We start from the raw sequence: 26505 nt of genomic DNA on the forward strand, positions 1-26505 counted from the left end.
TAACTGAGTTATATCACGGCATGTCAATTTAATGTGAGGAAAGCCCAAAGTGATGCAGGTCTCAGACGTTTACCAATTTGGTGAAACCCACGAGCACGGGTACGACACTGACAAACCTGGAAACAAAATCGGGGCGAACCAGAATTCGAATGTAAGAACATGAAGGAGAATCACTCCAGAATGCAGGTCTCTGATCATCCCATTACATTCCTGCGTCCAGAAATAATCATTAAAGCTATTCAATAAAACAGTCAACGCTTTTCTCTAAGCTGCAAGCTTCATCAGCGCTTTTCATATTTCATATTTCTATTTTAAGTGCCCTGGTAAGTTGCTCTACAATGCTGCTGTGAGTCAACCAAGCTTTCTCCTACAAACACAAAGACGCCTTCACCAAGACTGAGATCAACAGTACATAGTTGCAAATCAAGACGGAAGACCAGGCCCCAGAAAGGTTAGATTTCTTTTTCTGCAAATCAATTTGAATTCTCGTAGCATGGCAGCGAAGTGGGCTTTATGCCAGTGTCATGCTGCCCATTGTCTACTCCTTCAATGTGCTGATGCGGCATCTCGGGGACATGGCCGTTTCTTCATGTCTGTCCTTTCGTTTGCCTTTTCTTAAACTTCCAATTGTTTGTTCTTTCTTGTAAATGGGACAAATTGTATTGGGAGAGAGTGAGTTAATGTTGTTTTGCTCCTCACAGCAATACACCAGCTATATCACAGTGGCTTGTGAATGATTAAGTCTGTATTTACCAAACTAGTTGTTGATAGCATGAACAAAGATCAATATCTTACCTCCATGTCAGAATGTTGAGATCGGATTGGTTCACATGATCTAACATACAGTATCCTAATACATACTACTCAAAATAAGTTAAAGAGCACCTGATTCCTCTGTAGTTAATCAGTCATGTCATGGCATGACAGATTAGACCCGTGAAGATCCGGGGTAGAAAAGGTCTTCAGCAACCCATGCTTGCCGTAAAAGACGACTATGCTTGTCGTAAGAGGCAACTAACGGGATCGGGTGGTCAGGCTCGCTGACTTGGTTGATGCATGTCATTGATGCCAATTGTGTGGATCGATGCTCATGTTGTCAATCACTGGATTGCCGGGTCCAGACGCGATTATTCACAGACCACCATCATATAGCTCAAATATTGCCGAGTGTGGTGTGAAACAACAAACAAACAAACAAAAATGACAGTGTTCTTTAACCTTTTTTGAGTAGGATATAAACTTAACTTTTAACAAATGAATCCCTATGTCTCACATTCACAGGTTCCACCCTAAACCAGTATCAAACCATATATTCCCCATGCAGGAGTCATGGAACAAAATATGTGCTTATATTTTCTGGATGGCTAAGTTTCATTTAAGCTGGAGTTTGCCTGTCAATATTTGGCACAAATGCCATCACTGCTTCTGCCAAAGCTTTTACCCTGGGGGCAGTAATTATCAGCAACAGATGAATGTCAACAGCCAGGGACGTGGTCCACCCTTAGGTATCGCATTGATACTATCCACATTCATTATGATAATCAAAGACCAAGGAGCCCATTCAGCATGCAGACAATGTGTCATGTAATCACGCTTCTCAGGGGAGAAATTCTGGTTGAATTTTATATCCCCCAACATGCAAGTTATATTTGTAGCTATTTGGGTAATCATCGGCAGTGGAGTTCCAGCATCTGAACTCAGTCATTAGAGACAGGTCCAATTTCAAATTGGCTTTTAGGTGATATAGAATTAGAGGAAAATACAAATGGGAATTAAAGTCATTTTTAACAACAAAAAAAAGACACATTGAAACATGCTATGACAAAAGCATCCATTGTTGTGGGCTTGTAATTTTAAACTTAATGAAAGCAAGTCAGGAAATGAGATTTGAATAAGTTATTAGATAAAATGGCTGGTTTTGATCAGTCATTCAAACAATACTGTACTTATATGTGAACACACAGTCCTTGTGAGGGGCGGTTGGGTAGCCTAGCGGTTAAAGCGTTCGTCGTCACGCCGAAGACCCAGGTTCGATTCCCGACATGGGTACAATGTGTGAAGCCCATTTCTGGTGTCCCCCGCCATGATATTGCTGGATATTGTGGTTTCCAGAGTTGCATTTAGTTGAGGACCCAATGAACTTTGTCATTATTCCAATTTGTTGAAATCTAAAGATTTTTGTAGTGTGATGAGTGAGTGAGTGATTATGGTTTTACCCCACTTTTAGCAATATTCCAGCAATATCACGCAGGGACACCAGAAATGGGCTTCACACATTGTACCCATGTGGGGAATCGAACCTGGGTCTTCGGCATGACAAGTGGAAGCCTTAACCACTAGGCTACCCGACCACCCCTGTAGTGTGAGGACACTATAGGCCAAAATACAGGACTTATGGCAGTGATGTGAAAGAGGTAGGACATCTGCAGGAATACCATGTTCCACATGATCAATAACCAATATTGCTATCTAATCCACACTCTTTGATATATGTTCCATGTTGGTAATTACGACTTTCTATTTGAAATATCTCTCCTGAAATAGGAACGTCCAAAAATAAATTTGAAAAGGAGAGATTTCACTTAATGTACATAGGTTAATGGAAAGAATGTGCTGCGAAGTGTCTATTGAAATATCTGTGGACAATACATCACCAGTTAATGCGTTGACACTGACTGAGCAGGTTATTGATGGTCCTCTTACATGCTAACCCTCTGACTCAAATGTTGCTCAACACAGATACCAGCATCACTGCAACCTCAAATTAAAATGGCATCAACGATTTCTGAAAACTACCAAGAAGACTGTTCAGAGAGAACACTCGGCCACAGATAGACATGTAACACTGGAACATATTACACTTGAACAGATTGTCTATACATTCAGCTAAGAACCCTACACTTCCACACAGACACACACATTTGAATGGAAATACGCAAAGCTGTAAACGGAAGTCTCAAGTGGAAAGTAGACCAGACTACCATTAAAAGGAAGCTATTCCTTAAAATGGGCGGCAGCTCTACGAGACATTAGTTCATACAAAGCTATGGATCTTGACACTGGTAGCTGATAATGGGAGGAGGAGCGACTAAATACCAGAGGTGAACACTTCCATTAAGGGGTAGGGACGGGAGGACTGTCATGTGGACAGACAACATGCACCACTGCCGCCGGTGGAAGGTCCCCTGGCTACTCCTCGTGTGGACAGACAACAGGCACCACTGCCGCTGGTGGAAGGTCCCCTGGCTACTCCTCGTGTGTACAGACAACATGCACCACAGCTGCCGGTGGAAGGTCCCCTGGCTACTCCTCGTGTGGACAGACAACATGCACCACAGTTGCCGGTGGAAGGTCCCCTGGCTACTCCTCGTGTACAGACAACATGCACCACAGCTGCTGGTGGAAGGTCCCCTGGCTACTCCTCATGTGGACAGACAACATGCACCACTGCCGCCGGTGGAAGGTCCCCTGGCTACTCCTCGTGTGTACAGACAACATGCACCACAGCTGCTGGTGGAAGGTCCCCTGGCTACTCCTCGTGTGTACAGACAACATGCACCACAGCTGCCGGTGGAAGGTCCCCTGGCTACTCCTCATGTGGACATACAACATGCACCACAGCTGCCGGTGGAAGGTCCCCTGGCTACTCCTCATGTGGACAGACAACATGCACCACAGCTGCCGGTGGAAGGTCCCCTGGCTACTCCTCATGTGTACAGACAACATGCACCACTGCCGCCGGTGGAAGGTCGCCTGGCTACTCCTCATGTGGACAGACAACATGCACCACTGCCGCTGGTGGAAGGTCGCCTGGCTACTCCTCGTGTGTACAGACAACATGCACCACAGCTGCCGGTGGAAGGTCCCCTGGCTACTCCTCATGTGGACAGACAACATGCACCACAGCTGCCGGTGGAAGGTCCCCTGGCTACTCCTCGTGTGTACAGACAACATGCACCACTGCCGCCGGTGGAAGGTCCCCTGGCTACTCCTCGTGTGTACAGACAACATGTACCACTGCCGCCGGTGGAAGGTCGCCTGGCTACTCCTCATGTACAGACAACATGTACCACTGCCGCCGGTGGAAGGTCCCCTGGCTACTCCTTGTGTACAAACAACATGCACCACAGCTGCCGTTGGAAGGTCGCCTGGCTACTCCTTGTGTACAGACAACATGCACCACAGCTGCCGGTGGAAGGTCCCCTGGCTACTCCTCATGTGGACAGACAACATGCACCACAGCTGCCGGTGGAAGGTCCCCTGGCTACTCCTCATGTGGACAGACAACATGCACCACTGCCGCCGGTGGAAGGTCGCCTGGCTACTCCTCATGTGGACAGACAACATGCACCACTGCCGCCGGTGGAAGGTCCCCTGGCTACTCCTCGTGTGTACAGACAACATGCACCACAGCTGCCGGTGGAAGGTCCCCTGGCTACTCCTCATGTGGACAGACAACATGTACCACAGCTGCCGGTGGAAGGTCCCCTGGCTACTCCTCATGTGTACAGACAACATGCACCACAGCTGCCGGTGGAAGGTCCCCTGGCTACTCCTCATGTGGACAGACAACATGCACCACAGCTGCCGGAGGAAGGTCCCCTGGCTACTCCTCGTGTGTACAGACAACATGCACCACAGCTGCTGGTGGAAGGTCCCCTGGCTACTCCTCGTGTGTACAGACAACATGTACCACAGCTGCCGTTGGAAGGTCGCCTGGCTACTCCTCGTGTACAGACAACATGTACCACAGCTGCCGTTGGAAGGTCGCCTGGCTACTCCTTGTGTACAGACAACATGTACCACTGCCGCTGGTGGAAGGTCCCCTGGTTATTCCTCATGTGGACAGACAACATGTACCACAGCTGCCGGTGGAAGGTCACCTGGCTACTCCTCGTGTGTACAGACAACATGCACCACAGCCACCTGGCTAGTCCTGCGCCATGACTGTGGAATTTATATTTTTTAGATATTTTTTTTAATAAAAGCCTTAGCAAGTCTAGATCAAACTAACCAAGTCTTGTTTGCTTGATTCCACATATGAAAACAGAAGAGGAAAGGTTCTTTCAAAGAAAAAAGTAAAAAATATTTAAAGACATTTTTTCATTCACTAAGTGTTAGTCTACCTCCTGGCTTCGCTTCAGGTCATAATGGTAGCACTGGCTTCATAAAGAAGGGCATGGCTGGAAATATTGCACTCTGGTGTGAGAATCATCTTATTTCGTATCTCATACAATCTTTGAGCCAGAAGGTGGCCATAATACTGCCATAATGCTGTGAGGAGTAGGGGCCTGGAATTACCATACTTGTGAAAAGATCATTGTATTTCTTATCGTCAACAATCACTGCGTCCCTCCATCAGCAAGAATGGTGTTGATCATTTTCTGAGGAGATGCCTTGAATTACTACATTCTGTTGCTCTAATCATCTTATTTTTTATCTCCAGGGTTCAGAGAAAAGGCCAGCCTCTTGCCTCAGGTGTCCACATAGAACCGGATAAACATTTTCATGGACTATTTCTGTGAACTCTTCAAAAGACGGACTATGAATAGTTACCTTCTGAAGATCCGTGATCAGTAGTGTGTGTGTGTGTGTGTGTGTGTGTGTGTGTGTGTGTGTGTGTGTGTGTGTGTGTGTGTGTGTGTGTGTGTGTGTGTGTGTGTGTGTGTGTGTGAGTGAGTGAGTGAGTGAGTGAGTGAGTGAGTGAGTGTGTGTGTGAGTGAGTGAGTGAGTGAGTGTGTGTGTGAGTGAGTGTGTGAGTGAGTGAGTGAGTGAGTGAGTGAGTGAGTGAGTGAGTGAGTGAGTGAGTGAGTGAGTGAGTGTGTGAGTGAGTGAGTGAGTGAGTGAGTGAGTGAGTGAGTGAGTGAGTGTGTGTGTGTGTGTGTGTGAGTGAGTGAGTGAGTGAGTGAGTGAGTGAGTGAGTGAGTGAGTGTGTGTGTGTGTGAGTGAGTGAGTGAGTGAGTGTGTGTGTGAGTGAGTGAGTGAGTGAGTGAGTGAGTGAGTGAGTGTGTGTGTGTGTGTGTGTGTGAGTGAGTGAGTGAGTGAGTGTGTGTGTGTGAGTGAGTGAGTGAGTGAGTGAGTGAGTGAGTGAGTGAGTGAGTGAGTGAGTGAGTGAGTGAGTGAGTAGTGAGTGAGAGAGAGAGTGAGTGTAAAACCACCTTCAGTATTTTATTCATATCACAGCATGTCAGGGTAATGATAGAGAAAAAAAAACGTGACACAGGTGCGAGACATTTGCCACTTTGTTGAAACCCACAAACATAAGGAATGGCTCTGACAAACCAGGGATGATGAACAGTGCCAGGTGGGATTCAAATCAGCATCCTGAAGTTCCTGGCAGCAAAGGGCACAGAAACTTGAAGAAACCAGTTGTGTCCACCTGGCTTATACCACTACTTACAGATACTTCGGGTGTCCATAGAGTAGCGATATTGCATGAATTCATTGTAAATCATGTAATGATATATCTTACCACATGTAGTCCGCATAACATTCCATTTTTAAAACTTATTTGGTGCCTAACAGAAATTATTTGTACATTTTGATTTGAAGCCAGAAGCCAGACATGAGAACAGCCAAACTGGTTTTAGGAGGAACATCTCCAATCTAGTGGGGTTTGGGTTTGGGTTTGGGTTTGTCACCCCCCCCCCCCCCCACAAAGAAAGTTTTAAAAACAAGAATTAAAATAAGTGCATTTGACATCATTCTGAAAGGAAAAAATCCCGGAATCCGAGGAAAATTCTCATGTCTGAAAAGCCAACTAAAACAGTTTGAACTAGTATCTATTTAATGTTGATAACCGCTGCCAGGCTGCATTGTGTCATGTGATAGTCACATACATGAAACTTGTTTCAATATGGGGTTTTACGCTGCTTTTAACAATATTCCAGCAATATCACGGAGGGGGACACCAGAAATGGGCTTCACACATTGTACCCATGTCGGGAATCGAACCCAGGCCTTCAGCGTGACGAGTGAACGCTTTAACCACTAGGCTACCCGACCACCCCTGTTCGCGTATGGTTTCCTTCCAGTGCTGGCCGAGATCCTATAGGATGATGCTGAGTGTTGCAGGAACTGGACACCTATGCCCAGAGACATAGCAGTGCTATTTCTAAAGGACACTCACATCTACAATGATTACTTTCCTCCCAAGCCAAGTTTGTGGAAAAAACACTTAAAAGAAACTGAAATATCATCGCACGTAAAAACACAAAGAACTAACAGCAAGGTGAATAAAGGTTCTGAGCTCAAAGGAACCAGACTTGGCCAAAAACTGGTGTAATCATGCCACATAGTTGTCTATCTGGTAAAACGTTCTTGCACTTACCCTTTTCTCCCCCAGGTTGAGAACTCTGGTGTGCAGCTGCCTTGTGTATGTCTTCGACCAGTCAATAGGAAGGATGTTGCCAAAATTCCCTGTTATAGTCCACCACATTCTGGAAAGATAACACACGTTTCAGACCAAACAACATACGATAAAGTCACATAAGCAAGTGCATGAGATAAATCTTGTATCAAACAAGCACAGGTATAGTGTCAAATGTCACCTCAACCTACGACAAGACAGGCGTGGAAAGTCACTGAAAACATTCAAAGCAAAGATCTTTGAGACAGGTTGTTCATTTCATGTGCTAGCCATATGAGCCTTCACAATGACTCAAGACAGCTTACCGATCTTTCTTTTTTAAGTGCTTCCTAAGTGTAAAGAATCTGTATAATGTCCTCAAATCCCTGGGCCAATTGAAAGTTGTAGCTGGTCAAAATGAATCCACTTACAAGGGAAATCGATTTTCATTTTCATTCTTTCTTAATAGTATTTGGCTCACTTACAGGAACTTGCCAGACAAATTACCTCAAGTTAATGACTTCCATATTCATCAATGTGTCATTTCCTGCAATGAATGAAGTACAAGACCGTGTCACACACACCCAAACTACCTGCTTCGTGTTCCTCCATGAAAGACAGAGCATGATACATATTCAATTCTGTTGAATTCATGAGCAGGCCTGAGAGCATCTGAATTTTGTCTTAAACTTGTGTCCTGTGTTACTTTTGTATCAACATTTAGTGAGCAGGGCCCTGTTCCACAGAATGATCTTAGCACTAAGGTGATCGTAAGTCCTATACTTTAACATAGGCTTACGATCATCGTAGTGCTAAGATTGTTTTGAGGAATGGGGCCCAGGGCCCTGTTCCACAGAACAATCTTAGCGCAAAGATGATCATAAACCCCATACTTTAACATTGACTTATGGTAGTCACAGTGCAAAAATTGTTTTGTGGAATGGGCCCTGGGCCGAGCTTAGTGCTATGACTGTTAACTGGTGGATACGACAATCAAAGCACTACTATTGCTGAACATGGCCCGGGAACTGAACTGTTCAATCTGCTTTCCGGTTGTTGATTCTGTTAAAGCATTCTGTTCTTTTCCCCTGCTAGGCGACATCGATAATGCAAAAAGGAAATGTTTTTCACCACAGTCAACAATATTCCAGGTAGTTAAGTCTGGTACAGGCAAACCAGTGGTTGAAATCATGAATACATTGTAAGCACTTTCAGTTGCCTCTTGTTACAAGCATGTGGTGGGGTGATCTAGTCTAACCAAGAAAGGTGCAACAGGAATAAATATCCGACAAACAATACATGTCATATTGTGCTGGCACAGCGTCCTGTGCACAAGGCACTGTTCCACAAAGCGATCTTAGCGCTACGACTATCGTAAGCCAGTGTTAAAGTATGGGAGTTACGATCACCTGAACGCTAAGATGGCTTTGTGGAACAGGGCCCAGGTCACAAATCAGGTGAAGCTAAACAACTGGATGGGTGACTGTGGTCGGCAGCTTGACTACTAAAAGTTTCTAGGGCTTCGGTCTTGCTACACACTGAAGCACATGTGACACATGTGATGTCTCTTTGAGCAAGTGACTTTGTTTGAAAGGAGCCTCTGGTCACTCATCAGTGAATGGGTACCCAGTAGGATGAGATGGGAATGTTGCTGTTAACCTTCTAATGCCTCACAGGCAGCTTGGGTTTATTCCCTGGGAAGCTGATGGACACGGATCCATTGACCGAGGTAATAATGCACTTTGAGCATGATATTCAGCATGGAAAAAGCGCCATACAAATGGACAATTATCATCATCATCATCAAGATTATTATTATTATTATCATTATTATTATTATTATTATTATTATTATTTAATACAGGTCTATCAAATATTGTTAGTCCATAAACCGTTAACACAAACTATCTGAAAAATGTTTTATTTTTCCAAGACTTATTTCCATCCTGCCTATGAGTCAGCCAGCGGAAACTGTCATCACAAATAGACCTTCCATGAATATCAAACACTACTTCATCCAAAGACTCAGATCCGTGGCACTTAAATACCTCCTATACTCTCCTCTTGCCCAAACCATTACCATAATTACTTATCAACAGTACACGACAGCATGTCTCACATAAACATCAAAGTCTTACATCATGAAACACGGCAAGCACCTGCTAATGTCACGAATCCTTTGATAGTGCAGCCTAATCCATGTGGTATCAAGCACAAGGACAGCAGCTGACTGGAGCCACCATTGATGCCAAGGAGCTTCCACCAGAGCCTGCAAGTCCTTACAAGGAGCTGCCACCAGAGCCTGCAAGTTCTTACAAGGAGCTGCCACCAGAGCCTGCAAGTCCTTACAAGGAGCTGCCACCAGAGCCTGCAAGTCTTTACAAGGAGCTGCCACCAGAGCCTGCAAGTCCTTACAAGGAGCTGCCGCCAGAGCCTGCAAGTCCTTACAAGGAGCTGCCGCCAGAGCCTGCAAGTCCTTAAAAGGAGCTGCCACCAGAGCCTGCAAGTCCTTACAAGGAGCTGCCACCAGAGCCTGCAAGTCCTTAAAAGGAGCTGCCACCAGAGCCTGCAAGTCCTTACAACTCAGTGTATTTACTTAATTAGTCACCAAGCTAATGGCTGGCCTCTGGCTAGTGACACCATGATAACCTGATGGACTGTGTTCATCAGTCGATATTACTCAGTCGCCCTACAATAACGTGCAGTTTTCACATAGGTACAAAAGGGGAAATATTCAGTGTATATTATTTCTTATTACATAGGTCCTTCTCAAGCATGCCATCTTTTACAATATCACAATACATTACCTCCACTAAATACAGACATGACTTAAATATTGTTTTTGAAAAAAATCAGAGATTTATCTAAGGATTCAAAACTAAAAACTCCAGGCAGGCAATCTCGAAACAGAAAATAGCTATTTTGCTCAAAATTGGGACCTTTTTTACATATAAAAGTTTATATTTTCCTAAATTCAGATGTGTTTCAACATTGTAATTTGACATTGCATTCAATGCAATAACACAAAGCTAAGTATTAAAACCTATTCCTATTTAGTGGTCTTGTTATCATTGAAGGTTAACTCTACAATGCAATAAAATTAGTTTTTAGTTATATAAATGAATTGGGAAATTTATATTTCCAATCTGTGACCTTTTAATGACATTTGCTGAATATCGTCCTCCCAGCAGGTCTAGATAAATCCCTGATAATTCTTTAAATATTATTTCTCAAGTAACTTATAAACTGAATGAATATATGCCTAATTAAACTTATCATGACAAAAAATGCAAGCAGATGAAAATGTACATCCCTGTGGGAAATCACTCCTATGTCTTCAGTTTGACAAGCCAATACTCTAACCACAAGGCTAACCCATCACTCCTTTCTCCACAAAACTGTTGTACATTGGCAATAGAACTGAAAACACCAGAACTCTGACCACTCAAATGTTAGAAAGATGTGTATTTTAAATCATAGGTTGTCTGAATTTAAAATTTACATAAAACCATTTCAAAGCTCACAAGGTTCATCTTTAACCTAACTACCTGTAAAAGTGCAACAAAAATCATATTGAAAGGATAAGATGTTTTTGGTAAATGCCTCTGCTAATCCAAATATGGCCCCCCAAAAGTGATCTTCATTCATCACCACTCGCCTCTTTCCGTAACCTACAAGAAGACTTGTACCCCTATCGATGAATGTTGTGTTCGAAAATACGACAAACCAATCAGAATGCGTGTATGATTTCAAGTACTTCGTCAAAGAATCCCTCAGAAATAATTTTTTGACTTTACATGTGTCTTGCATATAAAAATATACCCAAGACACAGTTAAATGTGTTCAATCATACAGTTCAATCATACTGTATAATTCTGATGTCCCGACGTGCTTTAAATTGCATCTGAAATATATATAATATATGGGGAAATATATATGAACCATTACGCAATGAGTTGACAATTGTTTAAGGTATGCCCGTTTGCGCTAAGATGGTACCCGGTCGCAAAAATGGCCATGAGAGGGGCACGAGACGCTATTCGGCTTGTCCCGGAATTAACGCGAGTTGGTCACGAATGAAATGATTTATGAATATCAAGACTAAGTTAATAATTCACTGCCACAGAAACATTTACATTTATCAAGATTACCATGGTTTATAAGGACAATAGGAGGGCACAAAATTCAATTTTAAACATTTAATGGATTAGCCTAGTTCATATTTAGCTGATTAATTACAGGTCAAGCTTGAATTGTTTTATCTATACATACATAGAATAACTAATTTTTTATAAATCTATATATATCTTGATACTTCAGAACCAATATGCAGCTGCAATCAAACACGATTGTGTCGAAGTCGAAGGGACCTGTGTTAATACTTTAATTATACGAGGTTCGACACAACCAAAAATTCTGAATAAAGAAGGATTACGCAGAGACCGTGATTTTATTCCGAGACAAACGTAAGTTTCAACACAACAGTGTTTCATTGTACAAATGTCTACTTGTAAGCAGGAAAGATGTCAGCATGACCACAATGAACCACCATGCTGAGAGGTTAAGCTTAGCACAGAGCTGATCAAGTCTAGGTTCAGAACTATGGCCACACTTCTGCATTTCAACAACTCCAATCAATATTCAAGTAGATCCAATAGATAGCAATTCAAAAGTTGCAGGTCGAAACAGATATGACCAATCCACAGAAATGGCGACAATGAATACTTCAGAACAATATGGACAATCTTCCACATGTGATGTGATTAAAAATACAGAATAAACTTTCCTAAAAACATCAGCCTAATTCTGTCACAATTACAACAAATCAATAGAACGATGACATCAGAACATGATTCCAGGGAAAGATATCCGTACATACATCTGATGCTATCCAAGCAACTCCTAAGTCAACAAGATACGCAGAAGTAAAGAAAATCATTACTGCTTTCTGATTCCACAGTATATATATATATATGAGTGCAGTGAAGTCTGAACCAACTGGTCCCCGAGGAATACCATGTGCACCTACTGCTCCATGATGTCAGCGGGAATCTGATCAATGGATGACGCCATCAATGCGACAAAAGCATGGAATGATTCACACTATATAACCTCCATGTAGACCTGCCCACTCACAGCTATGATAACCTAAGATATATTGATGGACAACTATAAAGGATCACCCATCAATGTTGAAGAATATTTTTGTTAACATACAGAGTTAATATTGTTATTCTATGATTTTGAAGATTGCTTGATTCTGATTGCTTAAAAAGAGGTATCCTTTTTCCTACTTATACCTCTTTTTAATTAAGCATTTTCACACAAAAAATGTGAGTATGATAATATCGATCCTTCAACAGCTTATGTATTGATGCATTTAACAATGACTGACACTAACCCATTAGAATATTGTATCAGAACAGCTTATCAAACATGATGAACAATTCAGTAAAACACACACAATTCTGTAAAACACACACTAACCACTGTGTGAAGGCCACACAATCATCAGTCACAAACATGAGTAGTCTCACTCGTGTTGTCATCATTCTGTGGCTAAAAACACTAGTGATCATATTGGTATGTTTACAACAGGAAATGGTTGTGCCAGTGTGCTCATTTCAATCAGTAATCATCAGGTTGATATTAAACATAACTACAGATCGAGATTGTCCTCTGGGTTTGTGCAATTTGTAAATGGCAGTGCAGGGTTAATTCTAGACTAACATTTAGTCTCTGAAATCTTATATTATACAATATCCTTCTTGACTCTAAATATAAAATAAAAATTTCCCTATGCCGATTTCATGTGTTGAGTTAGTGAGTATGGTTTTACGCTGCTTTTAGCAATATTCCAGCAATATCACAACAGGGGACACAGGAAATGGGCTTCACACATTGTACCCATTTCGGGAATCGAACCCGGGTCTTCGGCGTGACGAGCGAACGCTTTAACCACTAGGCTACCCGACCGCCCCTTTCATGTGTGGAATAGAGCTAGCTAGGGCTGGCTAGACTTGCTTTTGTATGCCTTTCTAGATTATTTTTTTTTTCATAAAATAAATATATTCCACGGTCATGGTGCAGGACTAGGTTAATTCTAGGGTGCCTAGTGCTTTTAGCCTCTAAATTTGAAAAAAGGCCCACATTTTCAAAGACAATGCAGCATTTTAGCATTGTGCTGAATGGGCAGGTGTTGGTGTACCTCTGGAATATTTAAAATGTTCAGATATTGGGCCCATGTCAGAAAATTGCTGGAGTGAACCCTGGCACTGTCACAGTAAACAACTATGTTAGCCGCCACGGACACCCACAAGTAATGGACACAAGGTTCAGGTTCTCAAGTTCAGCCAGGTTGAAGCCTCATCATGATAACATATCGAAGCCTTTATAAAGGGCCATTTCTACTAGTCCTTATGATACCTTCACCATTGGGCAGTTTGGCAAGGACTACAGAACTAGTTGGGCTAGGATGATACACAAACTGTACGATCCAATGCGTATCAGGATACCTTGGTCATGAGCCAATATGTATCACAATATTTGCAAGTGCACTGTGGTGTGTAACATTCTTTGTCACAGACAGGATAGCCAAATACCTGGCACACTGATGTTTAAAGTTTACAATATTTATGTTTTCATGACTAATTTTCACTACTAATTAGCGGTCGGTGTAACAGTTATTAATTTTTTTTATTTAAGGTAAGAATCAATATTTTTTACTTAGTGTGCAACTGGGATAAATACCTGTATCATGCAGTAAGTAATCGCGATCCACCGATACATCGGTGTACCGTCCCACTACTAAGAACTAGTGCCAATTTCTAATGCTGAGCAATATGTAGTACTGTTGGGGAATTATTTCAAACTTACTGCAACATAAGTAAAACTTCAAAAAACTGAAATCTGGTTGTTTAATAAAGTTTGTTGGAGAAATAATTTTAAGCATTTTTTTCACTATTTCTACAACTTGTCACCCCCACAATGGGACAGGTCATGTTTGATTTCCTAGAAATGACGAGTAGCGACGATTTCCTAGAAATGACTTGGTTGAGGTCAAACAGTACAAATATGCAACTGGTCGCGCTGAAATTAAAACATATAATTTGGGAGGGTTATTTGACAACTTCTTTTGAAAAACTGTGTTTAAAACCATTATTTTGAACTAGTCAAGACTATGAGTATTTTAATCTTGAACTTCAGTAATATTTGTTACATTTACAACTAACTGTGACACTTTTTGGAATATTCTAAGATAGCGTATCTTTGTAAATATGTGTCATTACGTGTTCAAAGAGAGCATCGTTGTCAAAGCACTCATGCTGTAAGGCGCTCGGATCCAAATTAATATAAGAGGTATTTCATCCACAGTGGGACTACATTAAATTTCATCTCCTAAGCACTAAGTCAGTAATACTCAAGCCATATCACAACATTAGTTCTAACTCTAATAACAAAAATTGAGAAACTCTTAATTCCAATTTGGGGAGTTTTACTGACATTTGCTGCAGACTTGGGAATGTATGTACCGGTAGGCATCTGGCAGGTCTAGATAAATCTCTGCTGTGTTTCCTAACAATCTTTGATTATCTACAGCTGACCGAAGTATTTCATGTCACGTGTCTGTGTCGTCCTGTTCCCTTAGTTCTCCAAAAGTCCATATCAATTTTTAGACTTAATGCTAAAATAGAATAAATGCTGTGTAAAACGTTGTATAAATATTGTAAAGAAAAGGGAACTTCTGTTAGGTTCATTAAATGTTCATTGATTGTGTGGGTGCTACATCCTGATTGGGCATGAGTTATTCAGCATGTTTCTTGTTGTATAACCCCATCCTTCCAATCAACTTCAAGGTCCTTACACAAAACGACGTGAACAAAACCTGCGGCTCAACGACAGGAAAATAATCGATTCTTTATGAAAATAGCAACTAACTGAAATATTTGACAGAATATGAATGTCAAATTGAGCATCTTATTTGTGGAGTTCAATATTTTTGAATGCGTGCCAAAAATAAATGTAAATTTTAACCATTTCTTGCCCATTTGGATGGACAGGGTGATCCAACAAACAAAATGATAATGGCTTTGTAGTTTGCTAGTCCAGTGCCTGAATCTTGTACACAATTCTGTTAGGTCTAGTGATAAGTAGGTACTATTAGTCAAATAACATCAAAATCAAAAGAAAATGATGCTTATAGCCATGTTCGGGCTAGTAGAAAGTTTTTGGCACAGACAGCTTTGCCACACTTGAAACAGGCAAACGTTCCATAGATAGATCCATAGTTTATAGGCACTGTGCATGATATGAAAATCTGTAATGGTGATGCAAATCTGGACAACTAATCCCTGAGACAACTAGGCTACCATAAGACAACTAGGCTACTGTAAGAACCTTTTGACACAATCATGGAAATATAACAAGACAAAATGTTCACACATAACAAAGTCTACTAAAATGAGAAAATGGCTCATCTCCCCAGGAGAGGTAAGACTATTCTTGACATGACAGTTGATTGAGATAATTCACTTCCCATCAGTCAGTGTCACTCACTTTATGAAAACATCACAGATCAGATTTTGATCAATCATAAAAGAGTTACAGACACACAGCAAACATGAAATTAGATCTGTGCTGCAGAAAAAAAAATCCAAAATGGCTGACGATTCTTGGCTTTGTAATTTCGGGTGACTATTGATGGCATTTTATCCACTGCAATAGTATCGTGTTAGTTAAAACACTATTGTGACAGTATTCTGGGCATTCTTACCTTCTATAAGAGCAGATTTCTTGGATCTTATCAACAGTGTCAAATCCCACACAGCAGCCATTCCCCAAATTTACATGACTGCTTAAGAACGTATTGGAGATTTACGAGAAATACTTTTTATTACAATTGAGGAAATATATTCTGACTCTAAGCGAATGGCAACGTATAAACCATTGGCGGTCATGTGTACGTTTTCAGTTTTAGAACAATCAAAACTAACAACAGTAAAGTATGGTATTAATGTCAACTTGTTTTTGGAGTGTTTCCATTAACGTATAGACAACCACAAGGCACCAATAGTTGGAGCAATAACTATACCCCAATTTGTAAGTTACACACTCGGAAAAGTGTCTAAAGTTGCAAACTTAGATTTTAAGTTTAGAGGTTGCAAGATTTGAGTGAGTGAGTGAGTGAGTTTGATTTTACGCCGCTTTTAGCAGTATTCCAGCAATATCACGGTGGGGGACACCAGAAATGGGCTTCACACATTGTACCCATGTCGGGAATTGAACCTGGGTCTTCGGCGTGACGAGCGAACACTTTAACCACTGGGCTACCCAACCGCCCCTCCAAGATTTAGCAATGAAATAAAAGGCCCTAGGACTGTAAGACTGTGTGCAGATATAACAAGACAACATCCCTAAAAGTTTGAAAACAGGAAAGTTGTGCTCCACCTCAGTAAATACAAGCCAATTATTTTGGTCCACTGTGTTAATCTAAATCCATAATTTATACAGATTCATTAATGTAAGACTAATCTGAAACAGCCTATAGTAAGTAGCATGCTAATTGATGAGGATGTGCACACAAGTGATCTGCGCCTCCAATGTCATGGTGACAGCCATAAAGACTGAAATAGACACCAATCAATGTAGATGTGTCTGTGAGGTACATGTCACTGTATAGCATGCAGCCATGTTCACAGTCTTACTTCTGGCAGTGTTGTTATCTTAGAGCCTTCATAGATGTATGTCTAGTTTACTGATATCATCTGACATAATGTGGTTAAAGGGACAGGTATGAGCTCCACTGATGTGATTACTGATACATAATTAACTCGTATCAGACATTTCTTTGCATTTCTGCTAGAGATCATGATGTGATGTTTGAATTGTGGAACTGACCTATACTTTAGCTGCTTCTGACCTTGACTTTGGTTACAGGTCCCCTACCTGAACTTGAAATTATCACCCAGAATCCCTTCCCATCTTAGTTGTGTTTAAACTTGTGATTAGAGCTGTAATGATAATGATTCACCAATACTATGACGTCATCGATACTTAGGAACAGACCGTACTTGAACAGTTTTTAAGTAGGCAGTAGCACAGCACCACCTGTAAACATGCAGGAACACATGCAGGAACACAAGGACGCGGTAATAGTTGATGCACCTGCTCCATTTAAGTCTTCAGTTTGGGCAAATTTTGGGTTTGATAAGTCGTCAAACAGAAAAAGGGTTGTGAAATATATGAAGTAAGAGGTTAACAGTTTATTTGTTGTGGTGTCAATATTGTGATATATGTATATCATCAAACAAGATCTTATGCGATACCCGGCTCTACTTCTGATGTAAAATTACATTTTTGGCCAGTTTTCAGTTACTGTCACGTAACCTCTGACCTGCATAGTATTGTCATATAGCTGGAATACTGCTGTGTGTGGCGTTAAACAACAAACAAACAAACAAAAACAATAGTATTGACAGGGTTTGGCGCTTAAAGAACTTAAAAACCAAACTTTATACAAACTGAAGAAATATATTCTTATCCAAATACCAAACTGAACAGCCCAGGAGACAGTGGGCACATCAGCTCAAACTATTCATCATACATCAAACATTTTTGGGCAATGTTTGGTTTGTTTGTTGTTTAACACTGCACTCAGCAATATTCCAGCTATATGAGAGCGGTCTGTAAATAATCGAGTCTGTACTAGACAATCCAGTGATTGACATCATAAGCATCAATCCACGCAATTGGGATCGATGACATACATCAACCAAGTCAGCGAGCCTGACCACCCGATCCCCTTAGTCGCCTCTTACGACAAGCATACTTGCCTTTAATAGCAAACATGGGTTGCTGAAGACCTATTCTACCCCGGATCTTCACGGGTCTTTTGGGGGCAATGGATTAGCCAAGTGGAAGAATGATGTTGGATGAAAAATAAAATCTCACCTTCGTGTCTTTTGATATCAAATATATCAACACTTGTTGATAAAAGTGGAAAAACTCCTCAGCAAGCCTCAGAGTTTTTCCACTTTTATCAACTTGTGTTGATATATTTGATATCAAAAGACACGATTTATTTATCTCCATTATTTGTTTTTCATCTCCTAATTAGCTAATCAATAGAAGTAACGAGCAAATCATGTAAGAACCAAACATGCATTGGTATTGACAATATATCTTATGCTTCCAGGCCATGTTGTGTAAGACGATCGATGTCTATATTCCATGAATACATGTACATGTAAATGACTGATCTGACTCCATAAACAGCCCTACTGATAGTGTCTGTCAATGAAAGATTAAATACATTTCCCGCTTATCAGATCAATAGTGCTACAGAAGGCTGCACAGACATGGCTGTCTCAGACAGCTGAACAAATGATCCTTTCCCTTGTATTGCGTGTTGTAATGTATTCAAATTATAATGATAACATATAGCAAAACCCTTAAAAATGGCAAATTTCTACTAGTCCTTATGATACCTTAACTATTGGGCAGTTTTGCAAGAATTACAGGACTAGTGTCAATTTCTAAAACTGCAAATATGTAACAGTCCCCGATAGTCTGCATTCTTAAAAAAAAAACTAGGCCTTGAACTCTCTCCGTATCAGAAGAAATACAAATGTTTATTTGAATATTCTTTGTTGTTTTGTTCAGTGTCACCTGATAATAAGGGCTATATTTTGTGTAGCAAGCTTTCCCAGAAAAGTGTATGATATTTTTTTTCCTTTTTGTTCTTTAACATCACACTCAGCATTAATCCATACATATGGCAGCCTGTAAAGAAATGAGTCTGGACCTGACAATGAAGTGATTGCTATCATCAGTAACAGGGGCGGTCGGGGAGCCTAGTGGTTTAAGCCTTCGCTCGTCACGCCAAGGAGAGAATGGAGGAGACAATGGGGAAATCAGAAGCAAGGAAAGAAATGTTAATAGATTCACGCTTGAGACTAGTTGTGAAAGTACATATTGCAAGAATTTGTGGCAACATTGAACTTCATATAGGCATTAAAATGAGAATTACATTTACATATACCATGTACGATTTGGCGTAGCATGTTGTCATTTCACATGACATAGGTGTAAGGTCAAATGTTGTGTGATCCACTCAACCTACCACCTTCAACAAGGAATCAATAAGAAATCTATGATGGAGACATGCGGAGATCAGTTAACAATATCAAAATCTTCATCCAGCGTAATTTAAACATGACCATTTCAAACCTACTTCTTAATTCCCATGTCGGGATGGAAACCAACAGTGCTTGAAGTGGAGCACATATGCCATCTATTGTGTGGTATTGATCTCTTGGCAGTGAGGGAAGAAGGTGGTGTAGGGAAGATAGGGAGGGGAAGGAAGGATGGGAGAAAGGGATGAGGGGAAGGAGGTGAGGTGAAATTGGGTTTAACGTCGCATCCAAGATTATTGCACTTATAAAGCGACGTGCATGCACGTGTGTGTGTGGCTGCTTGTACTAGTCCGGACTGATGCCGATTTTTAGTGCTAGCACACTGAGATACCATGGCGCAGTTTAACACGAATACCCCACTCAGACACAGTCCTTGTTTTAGCCCCTAAATGCTGAGTGCCAGACAGGGTAACAACAAGTACCATCTTATAACGTCTTTTGGTATAGTGCGGTCGGGGATCGAACCCCGGACCTTCCGCTCTCCGGGCGGACGCTCTACCACTAGACCACGGAGGCAGTCTGAGGGGTAGGAAGGATGGGAGGAGTGAAGTGAGGCAGCGAGGGAGGTAGGGATGGAAGGGAGAGACTGATGAAATGATGGAGGTAGAGAGGGGAAGGAAGGAGGGGAGGAGTGAAGTGAGGCAGTAAGGGAGGTAGGGTTGGAAGGGAGAGACTGATGAAATGATGGAGGTAGAGAGGGGAAGGAAGGAGGGGAGGAGTGAAGGGAGGAGTGAAGTGAGGCAGTAAGGGAGGTAGGGTTGGAAGGGAGAGACTGATGAAATGATGGAGGTAGAGAGGGGAAGGAAGGAGGGGAGGAGTGAAGGGAGGAGTGAAGTGAGGCAGTAAGGGAGGTAGGGTTGGAAGGGAGAGACTGATGAAATGATGGAGGTAGAGAGGGGAAGGAAGGAGGGGAGAAAGGGATGAGGGGAAGGAAGGATGGGAGGAGTGAAGTGAGGCAGCGAGGGAGGTAGGGATGGAAGGGAGAGACTGATGAAATGATGGAGGTAGAGAGGGGAAGGAAGGAGGGGAGGAGTGAAGTGAGGCAGCGAGGGAGGTAGGGTTGGAAGGGAGAGACTGATGAAATGATGGAGGTAGAGAGGGGAAGGAAGGAGGGGAGGAGTGAAGTGAGGCAGTAAGGGAGGTAGGGATGGAAGGGAGAGACTGATGAAATGATGGAGGTAGAGAGGGGAAGGAAGGAGGGGAGAAAGGGATGAGGGGAAGGAAGGATGGGAGGAGTGAAGTGAGGCAGTAAGGGAGGTAGGGATGGAAGGGAGAGACTGATGAAATGATGGAGGTAGAGAGGGGAAGGAAGGAGGGGAGGAGTGAAGTGAGGCAGGGAGGGAGGTAGGGATGGAAGGGAGAGACTGATGAAATGATGGAGGTAGAGAGGGGAAGGAAGGAGGGGAGAAAGGGATGAGGGGAAGGAAGGAGGGGAGGAGTGAAGGGAGGAGTGAAGTGAGGCAGTAAGGGAGGTAGGGTTGGAAGGGAGAGACTGATGAAATGATGGAGGTAGAGAGGGGAAGGAAGGAGGGGAGAAAGGGATGAGGGGAAGGAAGGAGGGGAGGAGTGAAGGGAGGAGTGAAGTGAGGCAGTAAGGGAGGTAGGGATGGAAGGGAGAGACTGATGAAATGATGGAGGTAGAGAGGGGAAGGAAGGAGGGGAGAAAGGGATGAGGGGAAGGAAGGAGGGGAGGAGTGAAGGGAGGAGTGAAGTGAGGCAGTAAGGGAGGTAGGGTTGGAAGGGAGAGACTGATGAAATGATGGAGGTAGAGAGGGGAAGGAAGGAGGGGAGAAAGGGATGAGGGGAAGGAAGGATGGGAGGAGTGAAGTGAGGCAGCGAGGGAGGTAGGGATGGAAGGGAGAGACTGATGAAATGATGGAGGTAGAGAGGGGTTGAAGGATGGAGTGATGGAGAAGGTGGAGGATTCAGATGGAAGGATGAAGGGAAAGATGGAGGTATGGAACGGGTTGATGGATGAAGTGATTGGAAGGAAGGAGACAGGGATGAAGGATGGGATGAATATAGGTGTTACATGTTAAAAGTTTTTTCAAAGATATAACGAGATCTCATGATCTCTTCAATGTCACCAAAGTAACATATATCTGGTTGTTCTATGTGATATTTTATCACTAAATGTGATGTAAGGGAAGTAGGTTTTTTTAGGAATGTCAGTTAGTCGTCCGTCTGGTTGAGAGTGCGGCTGTGTGTGCACATACATGTCTTGTTATCAAATATATAAGCGAATAAACAACCTTAAGACTCAAGATATCATCGTGTCATCTGGGGCATATTCCGATCTGGAAGGGTTGATGGACGGAGTGATGGAAAGGAAGGAGACTGGAACGGAAGAAAAGATGGAAGGGTGAGCATGGTGGGGGATGGAGTGATGGGGAAGGAAAGGTACTGGTATAGAAGGAACAGAAGAAAGGAAGGAAGAATGAGGAAGGAAGGGGTTGAGGGATGGAGTGAAGGGGAAGCTTAAGATGAGGGATGGGAGGAGGCTGGGAGGTGGAGATCAGTATGCAGGTGAACATTCCACATGTACAGGAGCTGTTGGATATACACATTTACAGTTGACATTTGCAGTGGGTTCATCAAATCCTCCACAGGTTCTACTTTAACAAAGGTCAGCTAGTGCTAGACAATCACAATTCAAGAAGGACTAGCGACATTTCTTTGTGAACTACCACTTTCACCATTCAATATGGCAAATCTATTTGTGGAATAGAGGAAATACAATTGTCTAACCCTGCTATGTATTGTTGTGATGCTGAATGACAAGGCTGGACTAGTACTAGTCATCGGCAAGACTGGAATAGTGACAGCAGAAGGTAATAGCCCTGATCATAAACTACTTCCTCTGTGTGACTGTAGGCTGCCCATGTACCATCCTGACCTCTAATTCAAATAAAGCTTTGTCAAATATAATGCATAGCGATTCAATGCAATAAACCAAGCCGATAAACTTGGTATCAACATGATCACAGTTCAATATATATGCAAATGAGGTCATGTAGAAAGGAACTACTTTTTATAACCTCCATACATTAATAGCATGCCTTGCCCTATGAACTATTTGATAACATTCCCAAATAGTTAGACAGGGGCTTCCTGATACGAGTGAGTAACAAACATGCCTGCAAATCATTAGTGCACTATATCATAATGGCCTGGCTTACCCAGGCTTTGTATTCTTACACATTTTCTGAAGTAATCTTAGTGAAAGATTGAGTGAGTATGGTTTTACACCGCTTTTAGTAATATTCCAGCAATATCACGGTTGGGGGACACCAGAAGTTGGCTTCACACATTGTACTCATGTAGGGAATCAAAACCGGGTCTTCGGTGTTACGAGCAAATGCATTAACCACTAGGTTACCTCAGTGAAAGAAAATGTGCCTCGAACTTCAATTATTTTTAGAATGACATTATATGACAAAAAGATTATTACCCTCATGTAATGTGAATATCATATATCACTCCAGGAAGATGTGATCATGTCAACTGTGTAGTCTCAGGTCTAGAAGCAAGGGAATACCTTGTCATGTACATATAAACTTTAAACACTCTCAAGGGAAATGTGAGCATGTATCATCGTATACAGCATGATACAGTGTAGTCTAAAGTCTAGAATAGTAATATGCCATGATGTATGAATAAACCTAAAACAGACTCCAGGGAAATGTGAGCGTGTATCATCCTATACAGTCTAAAGATTAGAAGATGAGTAGTATGTCATCATGTATGTAAAAACCTTAAACACTCCAGGGAGGTGGGGATAAAGCCTTGTCTGGAGTCTAGAAGCAGGGGCATGTGTCACCATACACTGCATGTATCAACCTGACACATAAGAACAGTTGCTCATATTTTTATTCATGTTTTGCCCTCTCAGCTTGCGGCTTCAATCCTGTCTCAATCGTAACTGTCATCTCCCCACTTCCCAGCTCTCTGACATCGCATCCCAGACAGACATGGCAGTACCATGTACCAAGCATGTCACTGATTTACTTCCGATGTTATCACGATGCTATCACACACACTAGGGAGATGTGTATCTCATGTTATCTTACATGTATTGTATTCAGAGCTACAGATAAGCTGCGTATACGTGTAAAATACCCCCTCAAAATATTCAAAACCCAATTACTTTCAATTTACGTGCATACAGAAATTCATGCATTAAATGAAAAACTCAGATGTATAAAAACAGCATGCGTAATTTCCCAATGAAGCTTTTTCAGCATGCGTACAACGGAGCTAATTTCCGAAACACAATTATGAGCCAAGTTACTTTCTGAGTCACTTAGATTTAGAAACGTTATATACATCTAAAACCCTTTTTTTTAAATCTCAAAATGTGTACTCATTTGGGGAAAAACCCAATAGAGTGATGACTAGATGACTGCAAAAATACAGGTTACCCAATGAAAACTGAAATAACCCGATTAAAATAGAAACCTTTGAGTAAAAACTCAATTGCTCAAAAAGTAATCTCGAGCTCTGTGTATATACTGTAGTCTAGTGTTCAACATTTGACACATTAAGGGGTCCTTGTTGTAACCCCAATATTATAAGTTCAAATTTAGGGGACCCCTTTTTGTTTCATTTTTAATACCTAAGTCCAGAAGCCGGGTAATATGTCATCTGGTTAGGGCTGGGGCGGGTAACTCGGGTACCCGGGTTGGGTGGGTACTGAGTAGGACCCGGGGTACCCACAGGACTACCCGGACCCGTGGTTAGTCACGTGATCTATTGTTTAATGACAAAAATTATCTTGAACTCTGTGGTTACACTACAAGTCACTAATGTTCGAATTTCTTTGTGACTGTGCGGCCATTCCTTACGGTTTTTCATATGGTTGAATGCACATATAACTTAATTCAACTTCAGTGTATGAATGACCAGATTGTTTAATACATGTATCTAAATACGTCTTGCCAGGGTTATGCTAAAATTGTTCCTAATTGGACATTTTGAGACATCTCCTGAGACCTACAGTGTGTACCCAGGTTGGGTCGACTAGGGTAATAGGGGGGTGGGTACCCGGGTAGTAAATTTGGACTCATCCCAGCCCTACATCTGGTCACCATCAAGGGAGATGCTTTCCTCTCTGTAGCACCGACTGAGACTCTACATGCAGACAGTGTCACACTGAACCCCGCAGGAGGTGAGGACAACTGATATACTGCCAATCTGACATTACAGTCACTGGAGGCTCACCAGTATTCATGGTGACAAAGAAGAGCAAAGCATCCCCTAATCAATACCTGAACAGGACTTCTTTGTCCATGCTTTATATGCTTGTTATGTTAGGTATGAGTGAAATTCGGTATGAGTGGAGTTCTGCCAAGTACTGCAGTCACCAGTATACCTCGGGCAAACCTGACATTGTTTCTTCTACATTAATAAACGATACCTATCAAAAAAAATCTTAAGAATTTAAAAAAAATCTTCACATTATAAACTTGAACACCATAGCTTAAACCCAATAGATCATTTAAGATTTTTCTCCCCCATAACTAAAATTTGATGAAAAATTACAGTCCTTTAACAAGTTCATAGTTTCAGACAAAGCTTAAATATGGAAAATATTAGTATGGTAAACATTCGTTTCAGTCATTTCAAAGCCATTTTAAATGTATAACTATAAACCCAGTCTGTGACTTTAGCCACAAGTCCAAAGCCCCAGTTTTGTCAAGTTCTGTTCGGTCTAGTAAGCTAAGCTTATGATAGTCTAATAATAATAACAACATCAAAATCTACAGAAAATGATGCTTTTACCCAAGTTTGATCTAGTGAACTCAAAAGATTTTGGCAATGACTGCTTTGCCACACAGACCTTGAAACAGGCACAAATACCATAATAGTTCCATTGTTTATAGGCACTGAGCATGAAATTGTTAAAATCAGTGAGGATGATGCAAATCTGAACTGCAAATAACTTAGACAAGCAGGCTAAGACAACTCAACCAAAGTCTAGTCAAATTCTGTTCGGTCTAGAAGGCAGAGCTTGTAATAATTTAATAATAACATATAAATAGGAAAATGCTGCTTAGTTATAGCCAAGTTCAAAGCAGACTCTTTGGGCACAGACTGTAAACATGAATACGCATTGATCAAACGTCCATGACAAAACCGAGAGAAGAACATCTTCCTACATGGCGCATCCCTCAATGACCCATTGCTGCTGGAATCCTGTTGGTCATGCTGCTGAGAAGACGTACAGATAAGGCTATGAAATCAGACCAACTCCTGCCAGGGACCAGTTACCTATCTCCACAGATCCACCATAAAGGTCAAGACAGAGTTGTCCAGCTTGAGAACGGTGTGAGAATCTACATCGAAACATCCCTAATGCAGTAAACCAGAAGTTGTTATCAATAAAGTTGGACGTTTTCTTAAGATAATGTCATCTGCTAGCTGGGCTATAATTTTATTGATAGCAAATGCCAATTTATCCAATATCCATACCATAACCATGACAGGCACGTAAACCAACCTGTAACATTTACTAACCCGAATAGCAATCACATATACTGATATCCCCCCAAAGCATGAAATGTTACTTACTAAGCCTTTAGAATAACTTTAACATTAGACAAACCGACTTGGGTTAGGAGGCTTCAGCTAAGTTGCAATGAAGATGGAAGAAGATAATCATTCATGCTATTATTCAAAGGTTTAAGTCACTCCATAGATAGAATTCCAAGTTTTAGGACTGAGTCAGTGCCCTAGAGCTGTAAACCACAGGAAACAACAGACAAGTATGAAAGAAAGTTTCCTACCATGATACACACAATGGCTTGAGGGGCTGGCGAGGAGATTTAAATTTTCTCCAAATCTAGTTGTGTTACATAAACCACTAGCTAGAACGAACCCTGTCCTAGCTGGAATTGACACAGCGTGTCAAGGTTAGAAATCAAGTTATATTTCACTAGTCCACAAATGATCTGCTGCAGAGTT

The 26505-nt window shown here is 41.7% G+C and overlaps 1 protein-coding gene across 1 annotated transcript in view; it reads right to left on the reverse strand.

Moving 5' to 3' along the window:
- Positions 1–26505, reverse strand: part of LOC139442860 (fasciculation and elongation protein zeta-2-like) — a 78449-nt gene that overhangs the window by 37671 nt on the left and 14273 nt on the right. The window contains exon 2 of the mRNA XM_071223763.1: positions 7331–7439. Within this exon, the coding sequence (XP_071079864.1) occupies positions 7331–7439 (109 nt within the window). The remainder of the gene's footprint in view (positions 1–7330; positions 7440–26505) is intronic.

The sequence above is a fragment of the Haliotis cracherodii genome, unplaced genomic scaffold (genome assembly GCF_022045235.1).
Source record: "Haliotis cracherodii isolate W230 unplaced genomic scaffold, xgHalCrac1.p SCAF_5, whole genome shotgun sequence".
NCBI lineage: Eukaryota > Metazoa > Mollusca > Gastropoda > Lepetellida > Haliotidae > Haliotis > Haliotis cracherodii.